Here is a 24,506-nt window from a genome sequence, read left to right as displayed (position 1 = left end):
AAATTGCACCATGGCAACAAAAAGTTTCTGACAAAGCAATTTTTAAAATACATCACATCTATATTCTATTCTGTGGCTCCTTTATTTTTAGCAGGTGTTTTGTGTGTGTGTTTGTTTTGTTGTTGTTGTTGTTGTTGGGTTTTTTGGTTTTTTGCTTTGTTTTTTGTTTTCTTGTGTGTTTTTTTGAGGGGGCCAATAGAGTTTACAAACAATTCTTAATGACTGGTGGCTCTTGGGACTAATAATGGAGTGAAAACATGAAGTCCACAGGAAGATGTTCCCCAGTGATTTCAACCAATGGGTTAGAGAGGAGCATTCTCATATCTAAACACCATGCCCTGTCCCACCTGCGACAAAGGTGCCAGGCCACTGCGCATTGACTACCACTCCGGGCAGGGGCACGGGCACCAGGAGAGGGGAGTACAGGCTGCTCTGAGGGTTGGCGATGAGTTTGCAGCTGGGAGCCTCAGTGCCTCTTCTGTCCTTAACGTCCAAATCCATCAGAATTGGGGCACCTGGATGGCTTAGTCAGTTAAGCGTCTGACTTCAGCTCAGGTCACGATCTCATGGTTCGTGGGTTTGAGCCCCGCATCGGGCTCTCTGCTGTCAGCATCAAGCCTGCTTTGAATCCTCTGCCCCCTTCTCTCTCTGCCCCTCCCCCGCTTGCACACACTCTCCCTCTCAAAAATAAATGAACATTTTTTAAAAAAATCCATCAGAATTTCAAACATCGTGGGAGTTTGTGGCGATTATTGGAAATTTTACTCGGGAATTATAAAGCAAACATCTCGTGTAAACAGGAGGCCTATGTGACTTTATAAATAATCTAGAGAACGTCCTCAAACCAATCAAAAGTAATGCCGAAATCTTAGTCACAGTCACCCAAAGATTTCTTCCCCTCACTGCAAAAAAGCTCCCGCCTTAAGTCAGGAAGGCCGGCGAATTGATTACAATAAGGATCGTGCTGTTCACGCTCTTGAATAATAATAGTACACAGCCCTCCTTTTTTTAGCCTCTGTGGCATTTCCTCGCTAATGCTATTCCAGCTGGGGAGTCCTCTGCTTCAATAATGTTGGGATTCTCCGCACTTCTACTGCTGAGCTCTTCTGACAGACAGAAACCACTCCCAAAGCAAAGGCTGGCTACAGTCGGGGGACCTCAGGCTCTGTCAGGAACCTTCTTGTGGTCGTTGTAGCTGACACCACCAATGCCCTCCAGGATATTCATGGGCAGAGGAAACACAATGGTGGAATTCTTCTCTGTGGCTACGGTGGTTAAGGTTTGCAGGTAACGCAGCTGCAGGGCTATGGGGGACTCGGCCAGCACCAGGGAGGCTGACTTCAGAGATTTGGAAGCATTCATTTCCCCTTCCGCTGCAAGGACCTAAAGGGACGGAAATAAAAAAAAGTTCAGACATCAAAGTTTACAGGTGTAACTTGTGCTTTCTGCTTCCGGCGGCTGCGGCGGCTGCATACGGATGCCTCCCTGCCAGCCCCCACTTTCCCACAAGGGTCTCTTCTTGCTTCGTTGGTGGGGGTGAGAGTTTCACGTCTTAATGTGATCAGGGGAATATGAAGAGGTTGCGGGAAGCCGGGAGAGACTGTACAAATGAGGAGCCCCCAGATTTCATGTGCAAACAAAATAAAAGCCCTGACTTTAACTCAAACTAAGAGAAGTCTGAAATTCAAAGCCTCCAACTGGCTTCTTTCTGTGGTTTTCACTTATCCTAGGAGATGTTTTCCTTTTATTATGTTGTCAGCTTCGCCTCATTCTTGCAACATGAGAACCGTTTGAAGCTCTCTCTGCTCTTGACTACAAGTGCCACTCTGATAATACTAGAAGGCTCCCTTTAGAGCTCCCTCCCCTCCTAGTTCTCTCCTGCCCAAGACCGGCTTGCCACTAGGTTGCCCCAGCCCAGCCGTGAGCGCTCTTTGCCTCTGTGCCAAAGCACCCTCCAAGCCCACTTCTGAGAAGCCGCTGGAGCTTTGCAGATTAATGAGAGCTGGGGAAGGGATGGGAGCAGAGGAAAACTTGCATTGGTTCACAAGGAAGATTCTGAAGAGGGTACGCGAAAGGTTTCTCTTAGTGGGCTCTTTTTTTAACGTTTATTCATTTATTTTGAGAGAGAGAGAGAGAGAGAGAGAGAATCTCAAGCAGGCTCCCCACTCAGCGTGGAGCCTGAGGCAGGGCTCGATCCCACGACCGTGAGATCGCAACCTGTGCTGAAATCAAGAGTCAGACGCTTCGCCAACTGAGGCACCCAGGCGCCCCCCATCTTAGTTGGTTGCTGACACTCTAGGAAACCCATCCATGCAGACGTGAAGACCGTAGGTCCAACAGATTCAAGAGCATTCGAGGCCAGGCTATGCTCGCATTTTGTAATTCTGACCTGGATTGCATTTAATTACCACCACCACTCCCTTTTAATCCAGTAGGCACTTTAACAATAATGTTCAGGGGCGCCTGGGTGGCGCAGTCGGTTAAGCGTCCGACTTCAGCCAGGTCACGATCTCGCGGTCCGTGAGTTCGAGCCCCGCGTCGGGCTCTGGGCTGATGGCTCGGAGCCTGGAGCCTGTTTCCGATTCTGTGTCTCCCTCTCTCTCTGCCCCTCCCCCGTTCATGCTCTGTGTCTCTCTGTCCCAAAAATAAATAAAAAACATTGAAAAAAAAAATTAAAAAAAAAAAAAACAAAAACAAAAACAAAAACCACACACAGTCGTTAGCTTTAAAAAGTGTAGACTCCTGGGGGCGCCTGGGTGGCTCAGTCGGTTGAACGTCCGACTTGGGCTCAGGTCATGATCTCGCGGTCCGTGAGTTCAAGCCCCGCGTCGGGCTCTGTGCTGACAGCTCAGAGCCTGAAGCCTGTTTCGGATTCTGTGTCTCCCTCTCTCTGCCCCTCCCCTGTTCATGCTCTGTCTCTCACTGTCTCAAAAATAAACTTTAAAAAACATAAATAAAAAATAAAAAATGTAGATTCCTGAGCCACAAGAAACTCTGCTTCACTGAGTCCGAGGTGAGGCCTGGGAATTAGTGTTTGCTGCCTTAAGTTCTCTCTAGGAGACTCTGAAATGCAGCCCGACTTAGGACCCCCCTCGCGGAGTCACCCCTGACCCGAGACCTATTGCCAGACTTCCTCAAGGTACGTGAAGCTGCCCATTACCTTTTAATTCGGGAAGAAATTTGCAGTAAAGACCGTGAAAAAGAAACCCTTTTCTTAACAAAATAATGGAGAACGCCTGATCTTCCATTCAAGGTCTGTTCCTGTCTGCTCCAAGGGGAGGCATCTTGCAGTGTAGACAGAGCAGCCCTTACCCTGGCCCTGGCTTCCCGGGTCGCCTCTGCCTCGGCTGCCATGGATCTCTGTAACTGCATGGGAATGCGGACGTCTTTGATTTCCACTCGGGCCACCCGGATCCCCCACAGCTCGGTGGCATCGTCAAGTAAGGTCTGTTTCCAAAGCAAAAGAAAGGCCACGGTTCAGAAGACGGGTGATATTACGGACATGCTTTCCATTCGCAAGAGAAATCCCTCTTCTTTTTCTCCTTTTGTATTCACGGCATTTGGAGTGGGACCGTTTGGGAAAGGAATAGGAGTCCTTACCGACCACGTCCAGGAATTGAAGTGAATCCCAGGAAGGATTCAGAAGCACAGCCGGACAGACCTTTCAAAAGCTATCAGGATTGACCCCCAAGCTATTCCTAATGTCATCCACCTAGAGCTGAGCAAATAGCCCGCATTTTCTTGCCACGGACATCAAGCAGGCAGCGGCACACCGGCTCCTCAGACATTCCTGGATTTCGTCCTGGCTCTGCCGTTTGCAGCTGTGCATCATTGGGCCGGTTGCTTAACCTCTCTGATTCTTAGTTTTCTCATCCTTAAAAGGTTTCCTTTCAGGATTTTCGTGAGACTCGGAGACTATATATGCAAGAAATCTACCAGTGCCTCACGGTAACTCAATAAATACCGTAGGGTACTTTTTGAGATATTACGTGCCTTGCTCCATTTAACCTCTGCCCTGTGTCCAGGTTTAAACAGGTAGCCAGGCACAATTTTTTTTTTTTTTTTTTTTTGTAGAGCACAAGCAGCCTATAATCAAAGATATTTTTGTCCTTTGTAAAAGCTTAAGACCACCCTAGGATAGCACGTCGGTTATCCTGGATGGGGAGGGATGAAAAAAAAACTGCCTTGCGAAACGGTAAGATCAGACAAGCAGTAGAGATCTCTGTGCTACCAAATGGCAAGTGATCTCTCGCCTTTCCATGACGTCTGCAGAACCCGGGGAGATGGGGAGACCTCCCAAGGAGCCAGTGACCAGACTGTGGCAGGGGAAACATCCAACTTGTCAAACTCGTGGGGCTCTTACAAATGATTTGGAGGGTCATGCAGAACTGATATTATCTCATGAAACCTTGGGGACTCTGTGCCACAGTAGGGACTGAGGAGATGCCAAGACCGAAGTTGAATTTCCCCCCTAAGGTACGGAAGGGAGGCTCAGGATCAAAACATAATTGATTTAAAAAACATACAGAAATCTGTCTATAAACTGGGGTGTGCAAGAGGTGAGGAGGCTGCCTGCAACATCCTCATCAATATTATAATTATGGTTACTACCAATGTTATTCCTGATATTGGTAGTGTCGTGTCAGATTTTCCAGGGATGGCAGGCCCGTGCCGTCTCCATCGAATCCTGTTTTAATATTCCACCTACATGCAGAAACACATAGCCTGACTGAGAAATGGCGGCCCCTCTTCTGGAGTAACCTAAGCTAAAAAGGACTCTAAGCTCTTCAGAAAAGCTAAGTCATGAACAATGAGTCATGAACAATAAGTCGTGAACAATGCTAAGTCATAATTTCGAATTCCAAACAAAATGGGTGAAGTGTACGATTCCTATGGCTCCCCTTCTCCTGCTCCAAAATTTAAATCCACCTTGTAGATTGGGTGGCTCAGTCGGTTAAGCGTCCGACTTCAGCTCAGGCCATGATCTCACTAGTCGCGAGTTCGAGCCCCGCGTCGGCCTTTGCGCTGACAGCTCGGAGCCCGGAGCCTGCTTCAGATTCTCCCTCTCCCTCTCTCAAATATAAAATAAAAGATTAAAAATTTTTTTAAATAAATAAATACATAAACAAAATCTACACCTTGTGATTAGAAAGGAATAAAACCAAAAACTGAGGCCCAATGTTTACAGCGGCCCTGTGTGTGTGTGTGTGTGTGTGCGTATGGTTTTTGTGTGAGTGCGTGTGCATGCACGTGAGAGGGGTTCTTAGAACTGCTGATGTTTGGTGATTACTGATCATTAAAATGAACCAACTAAAGATACGGGCTTTTCATTCCCAGCATCTTTACCTGGATGCTGTGGGCAATCTCCTCTCGGCCAGCTAAGATTTGGGACAAGGTCTGCGTCCCTAAGACATTTCTCAGAGTCGTCTGAGCCAACAGAAACGTGGCTTGGTGGACATCGTTGACGTTAGCCACTGCAGAGACAGCACTATGGATTCTGTAATAGACGACTCCATCCACTTGGGTAGTCACAGAGTCTCTGGTGAGGATCTGGAGGGCAAGAACAGGGAAAAGCACGTGTTTACTACGACTTGCACAGCGACTGACAAAGTGCCAGCCAGCCTAAGAGCCCTCTCCACGGGAGGAGAGCGTTAATGATTACGGCTCGTGCCAGCATCACCCAAAATCCGCCCTGGCTTGAGTACAACATCATTGTAGTTGGCGACAAAAATTCCTATACGTTTGTAGTCCGTCCCCAGCCCCGTAACTTCATCTCAGGGAAGTCTTACACCCCGTGGCCTGAGGCCCTTGATTTGCGCTGGTGAGAATCAGCACTTGTATTTTACATGTAGCAAGAGCACCTCTCTGGAATTCTCTCTAAACAGAGGTAGAACGCTTGTCTCCCTGATGCCTGAAAACTTTTTGGTTTTCAGTTTTTATCACATTTGACGAACAGCAGTGCTTGTTAGAAAACATAGATGTCACCGGAGACCGTGTTCTGCATTCAGACAGAGAGGATGTTCTATAGTCTATATTTTACAGAGGCTCTGCCTTAATTGTTCTGAGTGAGTTGACAAGGGTCTTTGCAGCCAGTGAGAGATCTCTGGCAGTACCATAGGAGCAGAACTTAGGCCTCCCCTCTCCCATCTAGAACTGTTGATGAAAAAGCCCACGATAAGTCGCAAGGCATCCCAAACACTCTCATGACACAGGCCGAATCCCAAAGTAAGGACTCTTCAGTTCCCACTAGTGGCATGGTGAGAGGATTGCCGGGTCTTGACCGAGTTTCCTGGGCCAGAGAAAAGAAAACTAACGTTGACTCATAACCCTCTCGTCACCTCTGCCCTCCCACATTGTAGGTCCCATTCCCATTTTCTTTCCTCTTCGTGAATCCTTCTGGTTATTAGTAACTCTGTTTCTCCTCCCTTTTTGCCCAGTTACTGGTCTTGGATATTTATTTGCAGTGCTTTAAGAAGTGAAAATAGTTATTGGAAATCCAAATGCCAGTGGGCTCTGTGCAATGTCTGTTCTTTCCCCAGGCCCAGCCACTGTGCTCTATCCACTCACTATATATATCTATATATATCTATATATATCTATATATATCTATATCTATATCTATATCTATATCTATATCTATATCTATATCTATCTATATCTATATCTATATATCACCTTCTCGAAAGATGACAGCAAGGATAATATCATAACCAAACCCTGCCCTCCACCAAATTAAATTTAGCTCCTTTATACAACTTACCTGACTTTTCCGAGCATCTTGTCTATTGTTCCCCACCCCAGATTCTCTGCCAACTGTACCTTTTCTCTCTATCCTCTGGCACTTTCCCCTCCCAGCCATTCCAAGGCTTAGAGCAATCCAACACTTGCCCTTGGCTTTATTCTCAAAGCAAAGCCCAGTGGTTTTAGGACCCACCTTCGGCTTCTCAAGCAGGCCTCCTATAGTTCGAAAATGAACTGTAAAATGTCAACTGGCCATGTAATGGGGAAGATATAGGTTTTATTTCTAGTGATTTAGTTTTAACCAGTATTACCTCTTGTGGAGGAATGTTGCAGGTAACAGTTCGGAGATCAACTTTGACAAACACATCGATGCAGGGCAGGACCAGGATCAAGCCTAAGAAAATGAAAATAGAGCTTAAAATCTTACCTTATGGTAAATAACTACAACAAATCATATCCTAGTTATGTGGTACATTATTTTTAAGGATTTTTGTTTTAGTTTATTTATGTATTTTGAGAGGGAGACAGAGAGAGAGAGGGAAAGAGAGCATGCTTGTGATCAGGGGAGGGTAAGCGAGAGGGAGAGAGATTCCCAAGAGGCTCTGCATTGTCAGCACTGAGCCTGACCTGGGGCTCCAGCTCATGAACTGCGAGATCATGACCATGAGATCATGACCTGAGCCGAAATCAAGAGTTGGACGTTTAACCGATTAAGCCACCCGGGTGCCCTACAAGTGTCTTGACCAAAATACACCTCTAGGACAATGCTAGGCAGTGTGTTGCTTGGTTAGAGGGCCTCCTGATACGGCTAATATCCTTTACATGTAACTTAATCCGCACAACTAGTTATTATTGTTAGGTTAGAGAGGGAGGGAGCCAAACCATAAGAGACTCTTAAAAACTGAGAATAAACTGAGGGTTGATGGGGGATGGGAAGGAGGGGAAAGTGGATGATGGGCATTGAGGAGGGCACTTATTGGGATGAGCACTGGGTGTTGTATGGAAACCAATGTGACAAATTTCATATAAAAAAAAAAGAATTGGCAAAACTTATTATTAATACTTGCATTATTAAAGCATAATGGACAATTTACAAAGTGAAGAGGTTTTCCATTAGCAATTTGGCTTGTTTCCCTCTAGTTCTTATGGCTTTCTGAGGTAACTCATTAGCCCCAGAGACACGTATGACGAGAGTTGTTATCCTGGGACATCTAGTGGTGAAATCTTCTGGGAAAACTCATTTAAGAGAGATACAGTTTTCTCTAGAGTCCTCCAAGTTATCCAACTTTACCCTGCTTATACATTTGGCCGCACCAAATGCAACATAACCAACAAGGGGTCAACCTTGGTCTGATACACGTGAGTTGGATGACTCTAACACTTCTATTTGGACAAACTCATGAGACCATCCATCGTAAATAATTCTTGCATTCTTTCTCTTAGGTCCTTTACAGAGTTACACAAGTAAGATTATACTACTTGAAATGACCAACTGTCTTTAGCAAGCTTCTGCTTTTGAAATTTCTTATATTTTTTTATGCAACAGGTATCTGAGTGCCTACCATGGTGCATGGTCAAGTGCAGAGCACTTGCAGTATCACGGTGGATAGGAGAGTTCCTGCCCGCCAGAGGGGTTATAGTCCAGCTGGACAGAGAACGTGTTTACTCACATACATCATAACAAGGAGAAGGAAACAAATGTTATTAGAGAGGTATTGCAGATAACCCGTCTTTTTCATGTATCCTCTAGGATGCTATTTTTGGTGACCTCTCCTTTCAAAATATTAGAATTTATCCTATGAAATTGTCATGTTTGAGAGTCAAAAACAAATATTAGCCACTTCATATAATTCAACTACATGTAGACCAAGAGAAGTGACGAGAATTAAATCAATATCTAACTTCTAGAGTTTTAGTACCTCAGACCTTCTCATGCGCCCTCTCCCAAACCCCATCCTTTTACAACATGAATTTAGAACACTCTTCATTCTAAGAGAAAAGATGAAAAGAAATACTACCTTTGGCCAAAGGAGTTCTACAATGGCTTCCAGCTCTTTATTTCTATTAATCTACTTGCCAGAAGAGGAAATTGCCTTTTACTTTTCCATTAGCTCTTTTCGAAGACTGGGAATCAAAAACCAGCTCCTGGAATATTCTTCTTGAGTAATTTAATCATCTACCTTGGCCATTTACTCCTTCCCCTCATTCTTCTGTCACTCCTTTAGTGGTCTCGGTAATAAGTGACATCCAGCCAATGTAACAGAGCCACTGTTTGCTCAGGTTCATTGAATCTCTCGGAGGGAAATGTTAAGAAACAGAACCAGATTTCCAAACTCTCAAACTAATGGTTTAGTGGTCATTCATATTAACTTGCATAACAGAACCACATCCTTCAATTGTACAGAGAGGTAAGGGTTCCAGCTTCCTGTGATTTTTTTTTTCTTCTCAGTAGAAGGTGCCAGGAAAAGTTTTGGTGGCAATAGTCATAGTATTAGGTGCCCGTGATCCTTGTCAGGGGCACCCACAGTGTCCTACCTGGCCCTCTGGCTTTGTCAGCTTGGATGCGTCCCAGTCGGAATACAACAGCACGTTCATACTCCTTAATGATCTAAGAGATTAAGGGACAGCATTTAGTCTTAATGGTTCATCAGCTCATACAGAGTCCAATTTATTTCCCAGGGTATTACCTTCAAGCACATCCATATGGAGACGGGGAAGGTAATGATCATCAACAGGACAGAAAGGGAAAACAGGATCCAGCCACATACACCAAGCCGTTTACTGCTGATGCCTAGAAAATGAGGAGGAAGCAAGCCTGTAATTTATGTGGTTCTTAGAAAAAGCCATTCAGCTGCATGAGTAAGGATGCTACCCAGATGGCTGGCCATGCCTGATGGCACTGAGGCAGAGATCTAAATCCATGCACACCTATAAATGCAGTAAACACACACACACACACACACACACACACACACACACACTCACTATTCACTCAGGGCTTTAGATTGAAATTGACCTGTCCCTCCCAAGCAAACTCTCATAGCAATCAATAATAATAACTACCATTCTATTTAGTAGGATTGACGTGGTTTATAATCCTCAAAACATATAAAACACTGTTGCCCAGTGTATGGACTACCTACATCAGAATCACTAGGGTACCATTTTAAAAGACAACTTCCTTTGCCCCCAGGATTCTCCAGGTTGAAATTCAAGACAATCTTTTAGGGAGACAGGTAGGTATCATTACCCCCAAAGGGAGACAGTATGGCAGGAAAACCATTTTGAAGAGCCCAAGGTATGAGTTTCTACGAGAGATCTCTCACCTGCCAGTGCTGAGGTCTTAGGCAAGGCACTCAATCTTTCTAAGCCTCCACTTCCTCATCTATAGGCTGGGGATGGCAGTCAACTAGCTTGAAGGATTTGATGAGGACTAAATGAGATAATTTTTATATGGCACTTGGCCCATACATTAACATCTACATTAGTAAATATATATTATTCCTCTTATTCTCATTTTACAGATATTACAGGGACTTGTCAGCCACTGGTATTTGACATTTCTGACTTTTCACAGAATCTTGTTACACTGACTCATTACATTGGATGTCTTTTTGCTAATCCCACGTTATGATAACGGGGCCATTTTGGCTTAAAGACTATTGCCCTACAATGCTAACTTCAAATCAGACTCCAATCACTTAAAAACTTGGTAGCTTTCACCACTTCAATTACATAATTTCTCAGGTTTTCGAGCTCATGTTTGTAAAACCCACAGGTCTGGCTGACCCTGTATGCTTATTTTATTGTTTATATTCACTATTCCACCCTCTTTTTCGTTCTCATTCCTTCTCACTCTCCTCTTCTTGACGACCGCCCCACCTCACCCCACACTTCCTCCAACTGAGTCCTATTCTCCACACAAACACCCCAATTAACTGCACATAGTAGATACCTTCCCCCAGATAATTCCACAAACAACTTGCACTGTCTCCATTAATGCCTAAACCATGCACCTTATTGTCCACGTTAGAGACACAGGGTTATCGCTGCCCCTTCCCTGTTCAGCCGCGGAAGTCACGAGGTCTAACTGATGCCACCTCAAAAGCATCCTCACTTATCCACTTTACTGTTACTGGCTCGTCAGTGCCCACGCCAGAAGCGTATGAACATTCAGGAGAGTTCTAGGATTTCACGCTTACAAACAATCTTGTGATGAGTGCTTTCTAATATGTGTTTTTACACACTTTATGTAGGGTAAATGCCTGGCAGTGAAAGCGTTAGGTCAAAGAGATGAGTATTGACAATTTTGTTAAGCGGTAAGTGCCCTTCAAAGACTTCAGACCACCCCACGCTGTCATCAATGGCACACTGTGACACTGTGGCTATTTCCACATGCTTCTCCTCACTAGATATTTTGAGTCTTCTCAATTATGACATTCCGACAGATGAGAATCATCTGTTTTAGACACATATTTAGTATTAAAAACTTGGGGGCAAATGCCCTTTAATAGGCTCTAGACACACATGAAGATATACTCAATAGCAATAAAGGCTGGCCTGCATACCCAAAGTTTACCCAGGCTCTGAGCTGTCAGCACAGAGCCCCACACGGGGCTCGAACTCACGGACTGTGAGATCATGACCTGAACTGAAGTCGGACGCTTAACCAACTGAGCCACCCAGGTGCCCCCAAAGTTTACATTTTTAAAATATCACCTTCCAAAGCCTCGGACCACACTGAAGTGGATGCGACTATCATTATGCAGGCTAAAAAGACATTTTGTACATTCTAATAGAATCTTTGCTGCATTTTGCTTATTAGTGCTTTTTAAACTACTGTCAATGACACAGCCTGTTTATAAACATTCTCATTGTAAAAAAAAAAAAAAAAAATCCAAAGCAACATGGATAAAACCAAAGTCCCCCTGACCGTCCTCCCCTTAGTCCACTTTTATCTAGAATGGTCCCATAGTTGTTGATTTGGTGCATTTCATTATAGACCGATTCAATGTATTTATATACATGTAACTATCATTAGAAAACATTTGGCTTCGGGGCCACTGGGTGGCTCAGTCAGTTAAGCATCCAACTTCAGATCAGGACATGATCTCACAATTCATGAGCTCAAGTCTGGCATTGGGCTCTGTGCTGACAGCTCAGAGCCTGGAGCCTCTCCAGATTGTGTGTGTCTCTCTCGCTGCCCCTCCCCTGCTTGTGCTCTCTCTCTCTTTCTATCTCAAAAATAAATAAATACGCATTAAAAATGCTTACATTTGTAGATTTGGTGAGCCGTGGCACCACACTAAACTCCTTTTTTAAAAACCGAACGTATCTTAGAGATGCTTCATGTCAGTACGTGCAGATCGACCTCATTCTTCGTAATTACCGCACACTGTCCCCCCCTGAACCCGTGCTCGTACACGTTCTCTCGGGGACAAGTTGCACTTCCCTGGAATCTCGGTGACGTCGTTGCTATTCAGGCCCCTTGGGGTGTCCCGGGGCTGTGACTCCAGCAGGGCAAGGCACACAGGCAGCTGGGCTCCAACAAGGACACGAGCTACACTCTGTGCCCTGAGGGAGCGCTAGACGTTTCCAGACCAGCTACACTCTGAACACCACGCTGCATGAGCAAGTGTCTGCGGCGGAGAACCAGGCCCGTCCCCCCCAACCGTCGGCATGCCTCCGGAGCCCCATCAAGCCCTTGCGTCACCAGCTGCCAGTGAGGCTCTGTTAGGTACTAAACGTGCTGAGAGACACAACAGATGAGAGTGTGATTAATCTGCCCAGATTTACCCTTGAGCATTAGCATCCCCCAGGCCACTACCGCTGGGAGAGTTGTGGAGCCCGGGGGTGTCATTAGCTGTCGTTAAAGTGGGGCTGGGAGCACAGTTACCCAGCTTCCCTGCAGGCCCAGCGGCCGGCCTGGCCAGCCAGCTGTACAGGCTTTGAGCAGAGGCGATCTTCCAGCCTCCCCTTCACAGAGAACCCACGAAGCAAGTGTTGGGAAGCGGGACCCAGGCTCCCCACTCTGACTGAGAAGATGGGCAGGGATTGTGTTACCAAGGATCTTCAGGAACCTCCCATCGCACCTCCATTGCAGCCTCCACAAGGTTGCTGCAGGAGCCTTCCTGACGGAAGGCAAGGGCCCCATACAACCTCGGCATTAACCCGCTAAGCTCGCGGCACGCCTAATTCTCTCCCGCTTCCTCCAAATCCACGGAGGTGTCTTTTCGGTAACTGTCACAGTATCACATGGCCATCCTCGTACGCTCACTGCCCAGCAGAGAACTGGGTTTTGCCACCCCCAACAAATTCCTCTCGATTTCTCATCCCTCCGTTTAAGCAGTATTTTCCCAGTTCTAGACCAGGCATCGTGCTGGGGCCGAGGATACAAAGGAGGAGAAGATGGGGAACTTGCCAGCAAGGGTTCATGTCTGCAGGAGAGAGACAGGAGGGACAAGTCACAGGGTCGGGGCTTTGCTGTGCTGCCTTCTAGGAAATGTCCCCCTGGCAGAGTAAGCGGCGATTCCCTCCTGTATGTGGCTGTGACAAAGAACAGCAGTGTGTTCAGTCACTACACTTCCTTCGAGCTGGAAAGAGAAAGGCAGAGCTGTGACGCACAGAACCCGAGACCCTGCACTGCTGACCCTGGGGGGAAGGACCCTGGGACTTTCAGTTGGAAGGACTTCAGGGATAACGGAGGCCAAGCCTTCATTTTGCAGCCCGAAAACTTCCTGGTTAGTGGTGTCGTCATCATCTTAATCTCTTTTTAGGTAAACTGGGACCCGCACGTCTCCCAAACTGACAGTAATTCCTGTGTGCCTTTACTGATTTAGGCAATGAGGCAAAACGGAGCCTCACTTACAGAGGCATGCCTCCGGGCCTTTGTTTCTGCATTTAGCCCCGGCCTGTAGCACCAGAGGAAACTTACATAACCTTTAGGACTAGGGGCAAACGCTTAAAGCAAGATTGATAATTTACTTGGGTGAGGCCAGGAAGTAAGGGAGATTATTCCAAATCCCCACTTATATGGCGCTCGAAGTAGAAATGAATTTTAGTAAAGCAGGCGAGGAGACTTGGTTGCTTATTTCTTACTTTGGCTCGGTCAATAGTATTTAAATATCAGGTCAATACTACATGCGACCCTTGCCGGCAGATCCGTGTTACTACAAAACAGTTATTTCTTCTCTAAGCAGAAATAGCTGTTTGGGTTTTTGTGACATTGTTTCAAAACGCCAGAACAGAAGGACATACACTACACATCAGGAAAATGAAAAGCAAAACCACAATGAGATAATAATACACGGCTTCCAGAGAGGCAAGTGTTAAGGACAGACAATACCACATTGTGGCAAGGTTGTGCCGCAGCGAACCCTCAGGTATGCGAATTGACACGATCAGCTTGAAAAACTATTTGAAAATATCTACTAAAGTTAAACACACTGACTCTATGACTCAGTCTTCAACTTCTAAGTAATACTTAAGAGAAATGAGAGGTAATGACAGTGAAAACACGTTCAAGAATGGTCATCGCAATTTTATTCATAAAATTCAAGAAATGTAGAGCCACCCTAATCCATCAATAGTAAAATGAATAAATAAAATTGTGGCATACTCATATAAAGGAGTACTACCCAGAAAGAAAAAAAGACAAAGCTACCGCCATATGCAAAATGCAGATGAATCTCAAAACAAAATATTGAGCAAAATAAGCCGGACCCAAGAGGGCACGTGTTTTGATCCCACGTGTAATATACTTATTATATTATACTTATCTATATTCCTACCCTATGTATAAGAATATATACTGTAAGATCTCACTTATTTTGCATCATCTCATTCAAAAACAAGCAAAACTAATGTATTAGGTTTGAATTCAGAGTAGTACCTGTCTCTAATTAATGGGGTTGGGTATTTTTTGGGAAGGGATGAGGAAACTTTCTAGGTGCTGTTATTTTCCATATCTCGATCAGGGTGGTGATCGCATAGACTTACACATATCAAGGCTGTGGAAATAAACAAAGACCAATCAAATGAGAACAGCAAAGTTTCTTTATCCAGAGCCTTGCTATCTGGCACAAGAGTCAGCCTCTGTCACTTGAGTTTTGTCAGACTGAAAGGCAGACAGAGGAGTTGGGGGGCTTCATGGTGGAAAAGAGGGAAGGCTTCAGGCGACTGGAGGCTGTTGGCATGGGGAAGCTACAGCTGGGCTCCCTGGAAGCCCGGCATCCCCTGTGATTGGGTAAAGGAGCAGACTTGGCTTTCTTTAGTTGGTCCTAAGTTGGAAGCAGGGACAAAAAAAGTAGAGAAGCTGTCAGTTATTTATCAAGTCCCGGCCCTTTGGGACTGATAGTTACAGAAGTTATTGTTTAGCTTCCTGAGTTGTCACTAGAGATAACAATCCAGTTTCTTGCAAGACTGACTTCCTGACAGGCTGGCTTCTTGGCCTGGTTATTACAGACAAAGGGGGTTGTTTTGGGGGACAGGCGGCTACAGGCTGTTCTTCAGAGTTCTATTTTTATATATGGTCCAGCCATTGTCTGTTTGTCTATTCAGTCTCTCCAGATAAACACTTAAGACCTGTGCACTTATGTGTATGTATCTCACACTTCAATAAATAGTTCAAACAGGGGCGCCTGGGTGGCTCAGTCGGTTACGCGTCCGACTTCGGCTCAGGTCATGATCTCGAGGTCCGTGAGTTCGAGCCCCGTGTCGGGCTCTGTGCTGACAGCTCGAAGCCTGGAGCCTGTTTCAGATTCTGCGTCTCCCTCTCTCTCTGCCCCTCCCCCGCTCACACTCTATTTCTCAAAAATAAATAAACATTAAAAATCAATCAATCAATCCATCAAATATAAACCAGAGGATATAAGGTCAGGCTAGTATTGAGGATGGAAAACTCACTGCTTACTCTGCATTCTCAGAGAGAGGACAGGCAGAATGGGAAACCTTCAGCAAAGCCAGCCTGTGGACAGATGGACACAGTGCCCAGCCCCGATGAGCAGTGGAGGCCCTGAGTCATTCACCGCACATTCTAATTGAGACGCCTTCACGTGAAAGTTGGATGACATCCTACTCACCACGCAAGCCACTTAAGTCTTAGTTTCCTCCTCTGTTAATACAATAATAACCAGTTGCGTGGATTAGGTTACATGTAAAGGATATTAGCCGTATCAGGAGGCCCTCTAACCGACCAACACACTGCCTAGCATTGTCCTAGAGGTGTATTTTGGTCAAGACACTTGTAGGGCACCCGGGTGGCTTAATCGGTTAAACGTCCAACTCTTGATTTCGGCTCAGGTCATGATCTCATGGTCATGATCTCGCAGTTCATGAGCTGGAGCCCCAGGTCAGGCTCAGTGCTGACAATGCAGAGCCTCTTGGGAATCTCTCTCCCTCTCGCTTACCCTCCCCTGATCACAAGTATGCTCTCTTTCCCTCTCTCTCTCTCTGTCTCCCTCTCAAAATACATAAACTTAAAAAAAAAAAAAAAAAAAAAGACAGTCTTAACATTTCCATCAGATTGACTAAACATTAAACAGATTTTTATAGATTTTTTATAGATTTTATAGATCTCTGTTTTCTTAGAGCATTTTCTTTAGAAACACTTATGGTAAGTTCTTTCTCTGTCCCTTCAAGACATAAATCTTCTTTTTTTTTTTTATGTTTGTATGTTTGTTTGTTTGCTTGTTTAGAGAGAGAGAGATCAGTGGAGGGACAGAGAGACAGGGAGACAGAGAATCTAGAGCAGGCTCTGTGCTGACAGCACAGAGCTTGACACGGGGCTTGAACCCACAACCTGTGAGATCATGACCTAAGCCCAGATCATGACCTGAGCCGAAATCAAGAGTCTGACCACTTAACCAACTGAGCCAACCAGGCACCCCAAGACATAAATCTTTTTTTTTTTAATTTTTTTTTTAATGTTTATTTATTTTTGAGACAGGGAGAGACAGAGCATGAACGGGGGAGGGGCAGAGAGAGAGGGAGACACAGAATCGGAAGCAGGCTCCGGGCTCTGAGCCGTCAGCCCAGAGCCTGACGCGGGGCTCGAGCTCACGGACCGCGAGATCGAGACCTGAGCCGAAGTCGGACGCTCAACCGACTGAGCCACCCAGGCGCCCCCATAAATCGTTTTAAAAAAGGTTTTTAAAAGCCTCTTGCTAGGATTATTTTCTCAAGGACCTGAGAGCCCTTCTTTTGAAATGTAATCCTCTAAGAAGGTAGCACTCCCGGGGCGCCTGGGTGGCTTGGTCGGTTAAGCATCCGACTTCGGCTCAGGTCATGATCTCACGGTCTGTGGGTTCAAGCCCCACTTTGGGCTCTGTGCTGACAGCTCAGAGCCTGGAGCCTGTTTGAGATTCTGTGTCTCCCTCTCTCTCTGCTCCTCCCCTGTTCATGCTCTGTCTCTCTCTGTCTCAAAAGTAAATAAACGTTTAAAAAAAAAATTAAAAAAAAAGAAGGTAGCACTCCCAATTTTTTGTGGGGTGCGGGAGCCTGACTGCAGTGGGCACCTTGCTGCAAGGTGTAAATATGCCTCCTGTCAGAAAGATGAGAGAAGTGTATTTGCAAACACAGATGGCCTCTGACCATCTCCTAAGCTCCTCCACTCGTTTTCCAGTAGCTGGCTCCAGGCTTTAGAAACCCTATTCGCCTTTGTTTCAACACAGTTGGTTCACACTGAGTTGTGGCCTCTCTCCTCTATTGCAATAGCCTTCACTAAGTCTTTTAACTTTGGTGCATTTTTTTACTCTGAGCACTTACATAATATTTTATTTATTTATTTATTTATTTATTTGGTAATTTGCTTTCTTTTACCAGATAAGATTCTACATATACATTGTGGATATTCTGGTCCATCCAGATGATGGCCCCTCTATGTGGGCAAGAACGACATTTTCAAGAATGTACAATAAATCCCTACCCCTGAATGTATCTGCCTCCTAAAGTAAAGGAGCCCCTGACTGTAAGTTCTTACTTAAAGAAAGAGAGAGAGAGAGACCAGATCTTCAGTGCAAAACTACTAAATCAGAGCTACGTGGTGATCTTATCGTCGCTACACCTATGACTACCACATTTCATAACCATGAGGGTTCTCTAAAATGTGATAATTACGTCTCACTCACAGAACGATGATCGGTGCTGAATAGTTACGTGAACCTGACGACACACGTATACTGATTTCCTTTGTGCCGTGGGGTCTCTTATAGAAATATGGAAGACGTATTTTGAAATAGAATGTTTAAATGTTCAAGAAGGTGTAAAAATAACTGCTTCTAACGCCTTATGCCCTCCCACCTTCAGCTTAAGAATTCAAGCACGGCCAACCCAAGGAAAGCCCCTCGTGCGGCCCGTGTCATGACCTCCCCCCAGAGGAACCTTGCCTGCAGCCTCCTCACGATGAGTTCCAATGAGCCTTCATCCCATCAGTCAAATGCAGCAGCACCCAAGCGCGCTTTAGGAGACCAGGCTTGACACACGGGCTCTGAGGAAATCTTCAATTCAGTTTTTCAGGTGGCAGGGCTTTGGTCTGTCACCTCTGGGTCTAGCTGACTAAGCCACATGCTAACAGCACACAAACCCCTGTATTAGAGTTAAGCACGAGTGTCCTCACACATCTTTGTGCCTCTGCGTGGGCCTCTGTGGCCCCCAGCCCCCCTTCACGTCCCCCATTCTCCTCTCCCTCACCTGGCCACACCGCTCCCCTCACTCGTCACCTCTTCTAGGAAGAGTCTTCTCTCTCACCCCCACCTTTGGGCGCTCCTCTTCTGACTTTCTCGTACACCCTCCGTCGTGGCTTTCCATAGGACGTTGTAATTTTCAGCTAACTCGTGTGTCTTGCCTGGAGATTTGTGGGGCTTTGAGAGCAGGCATTTAATTTTTAGGTCTCCATCTCCTGACACACGGTAGATTTTAAATTCATTCATCAAATGAGGTGAATGGCAACCAAATGCACCAAATGATCAAAAATGATGCTCAAAAACAAACAAAAAAAAGGATGATGTTCAGCAGCACAATAGATTTAGTGATCAGTTTGACGCCTCTTGTCTGGAAATAATGATCCGTCGGAAGAGATTCTGCCTGCTCTCCAGGAAGGCAATTAAACTGAGAACCATCTGGCCTCACATTTTGTCCTTCACGCTACTGCTGTACCAAACCCCCATACCATTATGAGAAGAAAACGAAGAACATGTTTTCCTTATGAAGGCGTCCAGAACGAGCCTCCCCAGAACGGGCTGCTTTGGCACACGGATTATTCTGAACTGCAGGTATGCAAGGCCCAAAAGACTCAAGAAGAGCTTTTGGTCCAGGAAGAGATCATCGGAGATCATTACAAAGGGTGTGGTTAGCCAAGGGGAGATGGGCAGGACCTGTTCGTTTAAATTCCTCTCCGCGTCCCATGGTTTCTGCCTGGTATGACCAACATTTATTTACCAAACGTTTGCTCTTCTCCCCTTCCTGTGTGTTGGAAGCCCCAGCCCACTGCCCCCTTCTTCTTAGCTGAGGCTGGCACATAACCCTCAATCGCCTGACTGTCGTAGAGCCTCTCGTGTTCACGCGAGGTGTTTTTCTCCCGCAAGTTGTCTTACGTTCATTTAATTAGTAGACCCACCAAAGAACCTAAAAGGGTAGAGAAAAGGTTTGTCTTCTCCCCTGCTTGTGTCATTCTTCTGTCTCCTCAACCTCCCTTTTCTGTATGAAATAACAGCATGGCCAACAGCAACAAATATTTTGTCCTTAAGATTTAGGTGCAGTCTCGTGATAGTGTTATTTATGACACGGGTAAGTAAAAAACTCTCTGAGAGTCCAGTGGAGAGATAATGAAGCAAACCACCACATACCCACACAATATCAATCATGGATATTTTTGTAAACAATTTATGAAAACATGAAAATGCCTATGGTATGATGTTCAAAGAAAAAAGCAGGAGAAGGAAAAATTCTATGCACGATATGATCCCAATCAGCACAAAATACACGCATGGAAAAATATTGGAAGAAACTGACCCAAATATTAACAGTGGTTAATTCTGACCAGTGCGAGTATGATGGGTTTATACTGAAGGGGGTCAGAACAAATCTCCCCAAAGTGGGCTACTTTGGCATGTGAGTATTTGGAGGAGAAATCAAGACCCAGTGAGCTCAAGAGAGATCTTTGCTCCTCCCTTAACTACCTAGAAGAACTTAAATCGGGGGGTTTTCCCAGAATGAGAGTTCTTACCAGAGATGAATTTTCTCTAAGTGACCCATCTCTGTGGCAGAGCAAACATGTAATTACCAAGCACCTGCTCTTATTGCCCTGAGAATTGCCCTCCTCCCCTTTGGGGCCCCAGGGTGCTGGCCCATTCCATAGGTCAGGATGACATATGTACCTCATTTTCTCTTTCTGTCTTTGAACCTCTTATGCATGTGGGGTTCCTGTTTGTACACAATTAGATTTGATTATCTCCCGTTAGTCAGTCTCAGGTCAGTTTAATTCCGAGGCCAGCCAGAAGAGTCTTTGAAGGGTAAGGGGACATTTTTCCTCCTCCGCAAGACTGTCCTAAGTTTTCTTAATTTTTGATACCTTTATAATATTAAAAGGGGATCTTTAAATAAGAAACTTAATCACATCAAGTAAAAAAAGAAAAAAGTCCTTTCTGTTTCCACAGCAGGAACACCTGGATGCCTCCCAGGGGAAAAATAAAAAGTGTGTAGAACGAGATCACCTTCCCTGGGCCTGGGGATGTAGAGTTACAAGTTCTTCCTCTTTCTATTCACTTCCAATCCTTCGGAGATACCGTCAGTGAAGTATAGTCTCAGCACCTTCCTGGTTCTTTCTTCAGAGAATCAAGGATTTTAGGTGCCCGACATAAAATCTGAAGTGAACCCTTCCTGGTAAATACTATCTTTTCATCACCTGTAAGTCATTTTCCCTCCTGCCTGTTTCTCTGAAACGTGCGCCCAGCTTGCATCAAGGGATATTTTTCAGGGAAAACACAGAATTGCTAGAAAGAAATCCCGTGCTACTCGAAGTGTGGTCTCAGCCTGGCAACCTCACCAGCTTGCAACTTACTTGGATGCAAAATCGTGAGCCCATCCCGGAACTAGGGTACCAGGCCTTCCAGGGATGAGGACCAAAGCCCCTGTGTTGTAAAAAACTCCCTGGGAAAAATTTTTTTTCATATTAACATGGAGAAGAAATTCCAAGATTTGGATGATTAAGATTCCAACTGGCTTCACTTTAATTCTTAAAGAGAAAAGGAACAAAATAAGGAGTGTGAGAGAAGCCAACGGCTAATGAGTAGTGTCGTCCTGAGTTACAGGAGTACGTTACATGAGTACGTGCAAACACGTGACATGAGTACGTGTAAACACGTGACATGAGTACGTGTTTAACAACCAGGTGGAGGGGGGGAGGGAGCCCTAATTTATAGCACTCTATAGATTTGATCTCCCCTGTGATGTCACCGAGCTTGGAGTTGGGAAGAGATGCACACTGGTGGCTTCCGGACGTTTGTGCCACAAGCTAGTGGCACAGTACTGCAGAAGTCTCCTGCTGGAGGTGACAACGAGGGCTCAATCACTCATTTAATTCCCTCAACATTTGTAAGTGGAAATTTCTGCACAGTTTGAAACACTAACTAAGGTCAGCTCCTTGACGTTTCCAAGATGGAGGAGGGCAAGGGCGAACTCACCCCCCAAATCCCCAGAGAACGACCGATACCACATCTCTCATAAACTGCCAAAAGCATATGAAGTCAGAAGTTGTGCCATACAAGCTCCATCTCTGTTTGCATTGTGATAGTGCAGGGTTTTCACTAGATTTAAAAAAAACAAAACCAATAACCCTGTGGACAGTTTTAAATATCTCACTGGTCTGCTCCAGCCATACCATTTTCCCAGCTGCTGCTTTCTCTTGCTGATTGGAAGCTAAAATGTCTCAGGAAACTTCTTGTTTAAAAAGATAATGGAAGGTACTCTCGAGAGACCTCCCTCTTAGCTTCCAAGGGATATTTACTGCCTCCAACATATCGATGTAGATAAATATCTCTACACGTATACTTTTCCTTTTACAAATCGATAATGCCAAGTGTGTTCTCTATTTCTAGCTTTCACTGGGACTTCTTCAGCAGCATAAAGTATAGAGAAGGTGGGTAAGGACCCCCTCTCCCTCCTCACACATATGCACATACCTACACATGTGTATCATCACTTTCTGGAAGTTCAACAAGTTTTTAAGCTCCCCCAAACTCAGTTTTCTCCTTCAAAATAAGATTATACAAGAAGCGACCTCAGAATTATTGTAGGATTTAAAAATCTGGGGTGCCTGGGTGGCTCAGTCGGTTGAGCGTCCGACTTCGGCTCAGGTCATGATCTCACAGTTCGTGAGTTCGAGCCCCGCGTTGGGCTCTGTGCTGACAGCTCAGGGACTGGAGCCTGCTTCGGATTCTGTGTCTCCCTCTCGCTCTGCCCCTGCCCTGCTCACACTCTGTCTCTGTCTCTCAAAAAGTGAATAAACGTTAAAAAAATATTTAAAAATATAACGCAAGCAAAATGCTTCATAATACCGACATGCCGTTCAAGGTAGTAGTTAGTGCTTATGGCCTAAGTTTTTATTTTCCTCAACTTTTCTCCATGTACCAAACATGATGCAGCTCAAACCAACTTTTCTTTTTAATCACAGCATCACCAGCTGATATTTGAAAACGGATACATTTCAGCCTGAGGTCTTTGCTATGTAATGCAAAAAAAGAAAAACAAAGAGTGTAAAGACAAACACAAACCCTAGCTAACACTGAAGAAAAGAGCAGATGACAGACTGCTGTTTGAGAAGAAAAAACAAAGCCACAAAAAGCGATGAATCCAAAATCCTGGGCTCCAACTGGAATTGACGCCAGTCCCGATATGTATCAATCCCCTTCATGGGTAACCCTGTAACTCTCACAAATGCCACAACTCTCGCTCTGCTTAATGTACAAAAAACAAGCTTAGGGCAGAAAAGAGGGACTTACCCACTAAATTCTCTTTATCCAGCTTCTCGGGGGAAGATGCCCCAGGATCCATCTCATTCTTGAGAAGCTTTTATGCTTGGCCAATTTTCATGGGGTTGGAGCCAGGCCTGGGCTCCAGGCAGCACCCTGATGTGCTTGGGAGAGGGAAAGGAGACAGAGACGGAATGAGCGAGAGAGAGAAGTTCCTCGCCTTTCTGGAGCACCCCAAGGAGCAGTTTCCCTGGTGAAGGAAGCCCGTTAACATAAACAAAACGATTTCTTTCATGAATTCGGACTGCCTTTGTTCATAGAGAACATTCAAAAGAACATGACCTTTGCATCCTGTAAAACAGCTCTAGGTAATTCTCTACATCATTTATATTTCATAACACACTTTTATGCACCTTGTGTGATTTGTTCACCACAATGAACTGTTGATATAGTTTACCTATTCTTATGTTTCAGATGATGAGGTTCCATTCAATTCAATCTATACACTGTAGTGAGTGATCTTTTAAAACCTGAATCTGATCATGTTGCCATCCTGCTTAAAGTAATCCAATGACTGCCAACTGTTAGTATGGCAAAGACTAAAATTTTAAGTGCCCCAAAGTTCCTGCTAGTCTGCCCCTCTCCCCCTTTCCTGTCTCACTCACATGGTAATCCCCTCACTCACTTGGCAAATAGCCACACTGACCTTCTATGAACCCCACTAAAGCTATCTGTGTCCTCTGTGCCACAGGGCCTTTGCATATGTTGCCACATGCACACTTCTCTGGTTAATACTTGCTTCTTCCTCTAGACTAGGCGTTGGCTAACCACAGCCTGCTAGCCAAATTTGGTCTGCCACCTATTTTTGCAAATAAAGTGTTACTGGAACACAGCCACATCCATTTGTTTCTGTGTTGGCTGTGGCCACTTTTGTACCACACCTGCATAGTTGAGTATTTGCTATAGACACCATGCAGCCTGCAAAGCCTGAAATATTTTCTATCTATCCCTTTACAGAAAATGTTTGATGACCCCTGAACTATACGATAACTTGCTTAAGGGGTGTGACTAGTTCTTTATTTTTTTGCCATGGCACCTGCAGCATTAGAACAACCCAGGCACACAGCTGATGCCCAACAGATACATGTAGAATGAATGAATAAGTAATTTGTCAACAATAACAGCTCACAAATGGCAACCCTGTTTCTCGAATTCAGGTCCCCAGGCTCCTGTCTCAGGAGGGCTTCTTTCATCATACCACTTACGGTCAAGGACAATGTAGGTCTTCCTCCACTACAGAAAGAGCCAATCTTCTACCTTAATGATGTTCATCTTTCTTATATCAATATTCCAAACAATATTTTGTTTCCCAGGTGTGAAAACAAAGCAATAAAGAACAGACTCGGATCTTTCCCAGGTCATCCTGTCTTTTCCGGTCTTTCTTCCCCAACTATCTAGCTATTGTCTTCTCCCAGATTGTGGGGTACTTTTGCCAACTACTCGAGACTCTTAATTGCCTCCTCTACAAACTCAAATTACAGTAATAGCCAAAAAGTGTCACGCACAGTTTGTAATTATAAGAATTAATATGGAATATTAGAACTTTGGGAAAGGAGGCTAGGGGACCAGAAACTCAGATTAAAACAGATACGTGTGCACAGAGTTAGTGTGTCTGCTGTAGAATACTTTTCTCTGCATTGTGCCCATACATCCTTGGTTATGGCTTGATGTGGAAATCATGCCAGAGGCACAGTGGGTAAGAAAGCAGGCCCTGGGCTCGCACCGCCTGGGTATAAAGAA

General features: G+C 45.1%; 1 protein-coding gene across 1 annotated transcript; it reads right to left on the bottom strand.

Moving 5' to 3' along the window:
• Window positions 1-747: 747 nt before the first annotated feature.
• On the bottom strand, window positions 748-23,091 carry STOML3 (stomatin like 3). The gene is made up of 7 exons (XM_058686753.1): window positions 22,737-23,091; window positions 9,429-9,532; window positions 9,277-9,349; window positions 7,053-7,135; window positions 5,347-5,550; window positions 3,313-3,447; window positions 748-1,383 (listed from the first exon to the last, which is right to left on the bottom strand). Exons 1-7 carry the CDS (start codon window positions 22,786-22,788, stop codon window positions 1,159-1,161), a joined length of 876 nt encoding a protein of 291 aa, XP_058542736.1. The 5' UTR covers window positions 22,789-23,091; the 3' UTR covers window positions 748-1,158.
• Between the last annotated feature and the right edge of the window lie 1,415 nt (window positions 23,092-24,506).

The sequence above is a fragment of the Neofelis nebulosa genome, chromosome 1 (genome assembly GCF_028018385.1).
Source record: "Neofelis nebulosa isolate mNeoNeb1 chromosome 1, mNeoNeb1.pri, whole genome shotgun sequence".
NCBI lineage: Eukaryota > Metazoa > Chordata > Mammalia > Carnivora > Felidae > Neofelis > Neofelis nebulosa.
This window is presented reverse-complemented; position numbering and strand designations above follow the sequence as displayed.

Bases quoted from the DNA above. Each gene is read 5' to 3' on its own strand.
- STOML3 (XM_058686753.1), bottom strand. From the start codon at position 22,788: ATGGATCCTGGGGCATCTTCCCCCGAGAAGCTGGATAAAGAGAATTTA. The intron at 9,350-9,428 runs GTAATACCCTGG...TTAATCTCTTAG, and splicing joins CCATATGGATGTGCTTGAAG to ATCATTAAGGAGTATGAACG. The intron at 3,448-5,346 runs GTAAAGATGCTG...CTTTGGAAACAG, and splicing joins AGATTGCCCACAGCATCCAG to ACCTTACTTGACGATGCCAC.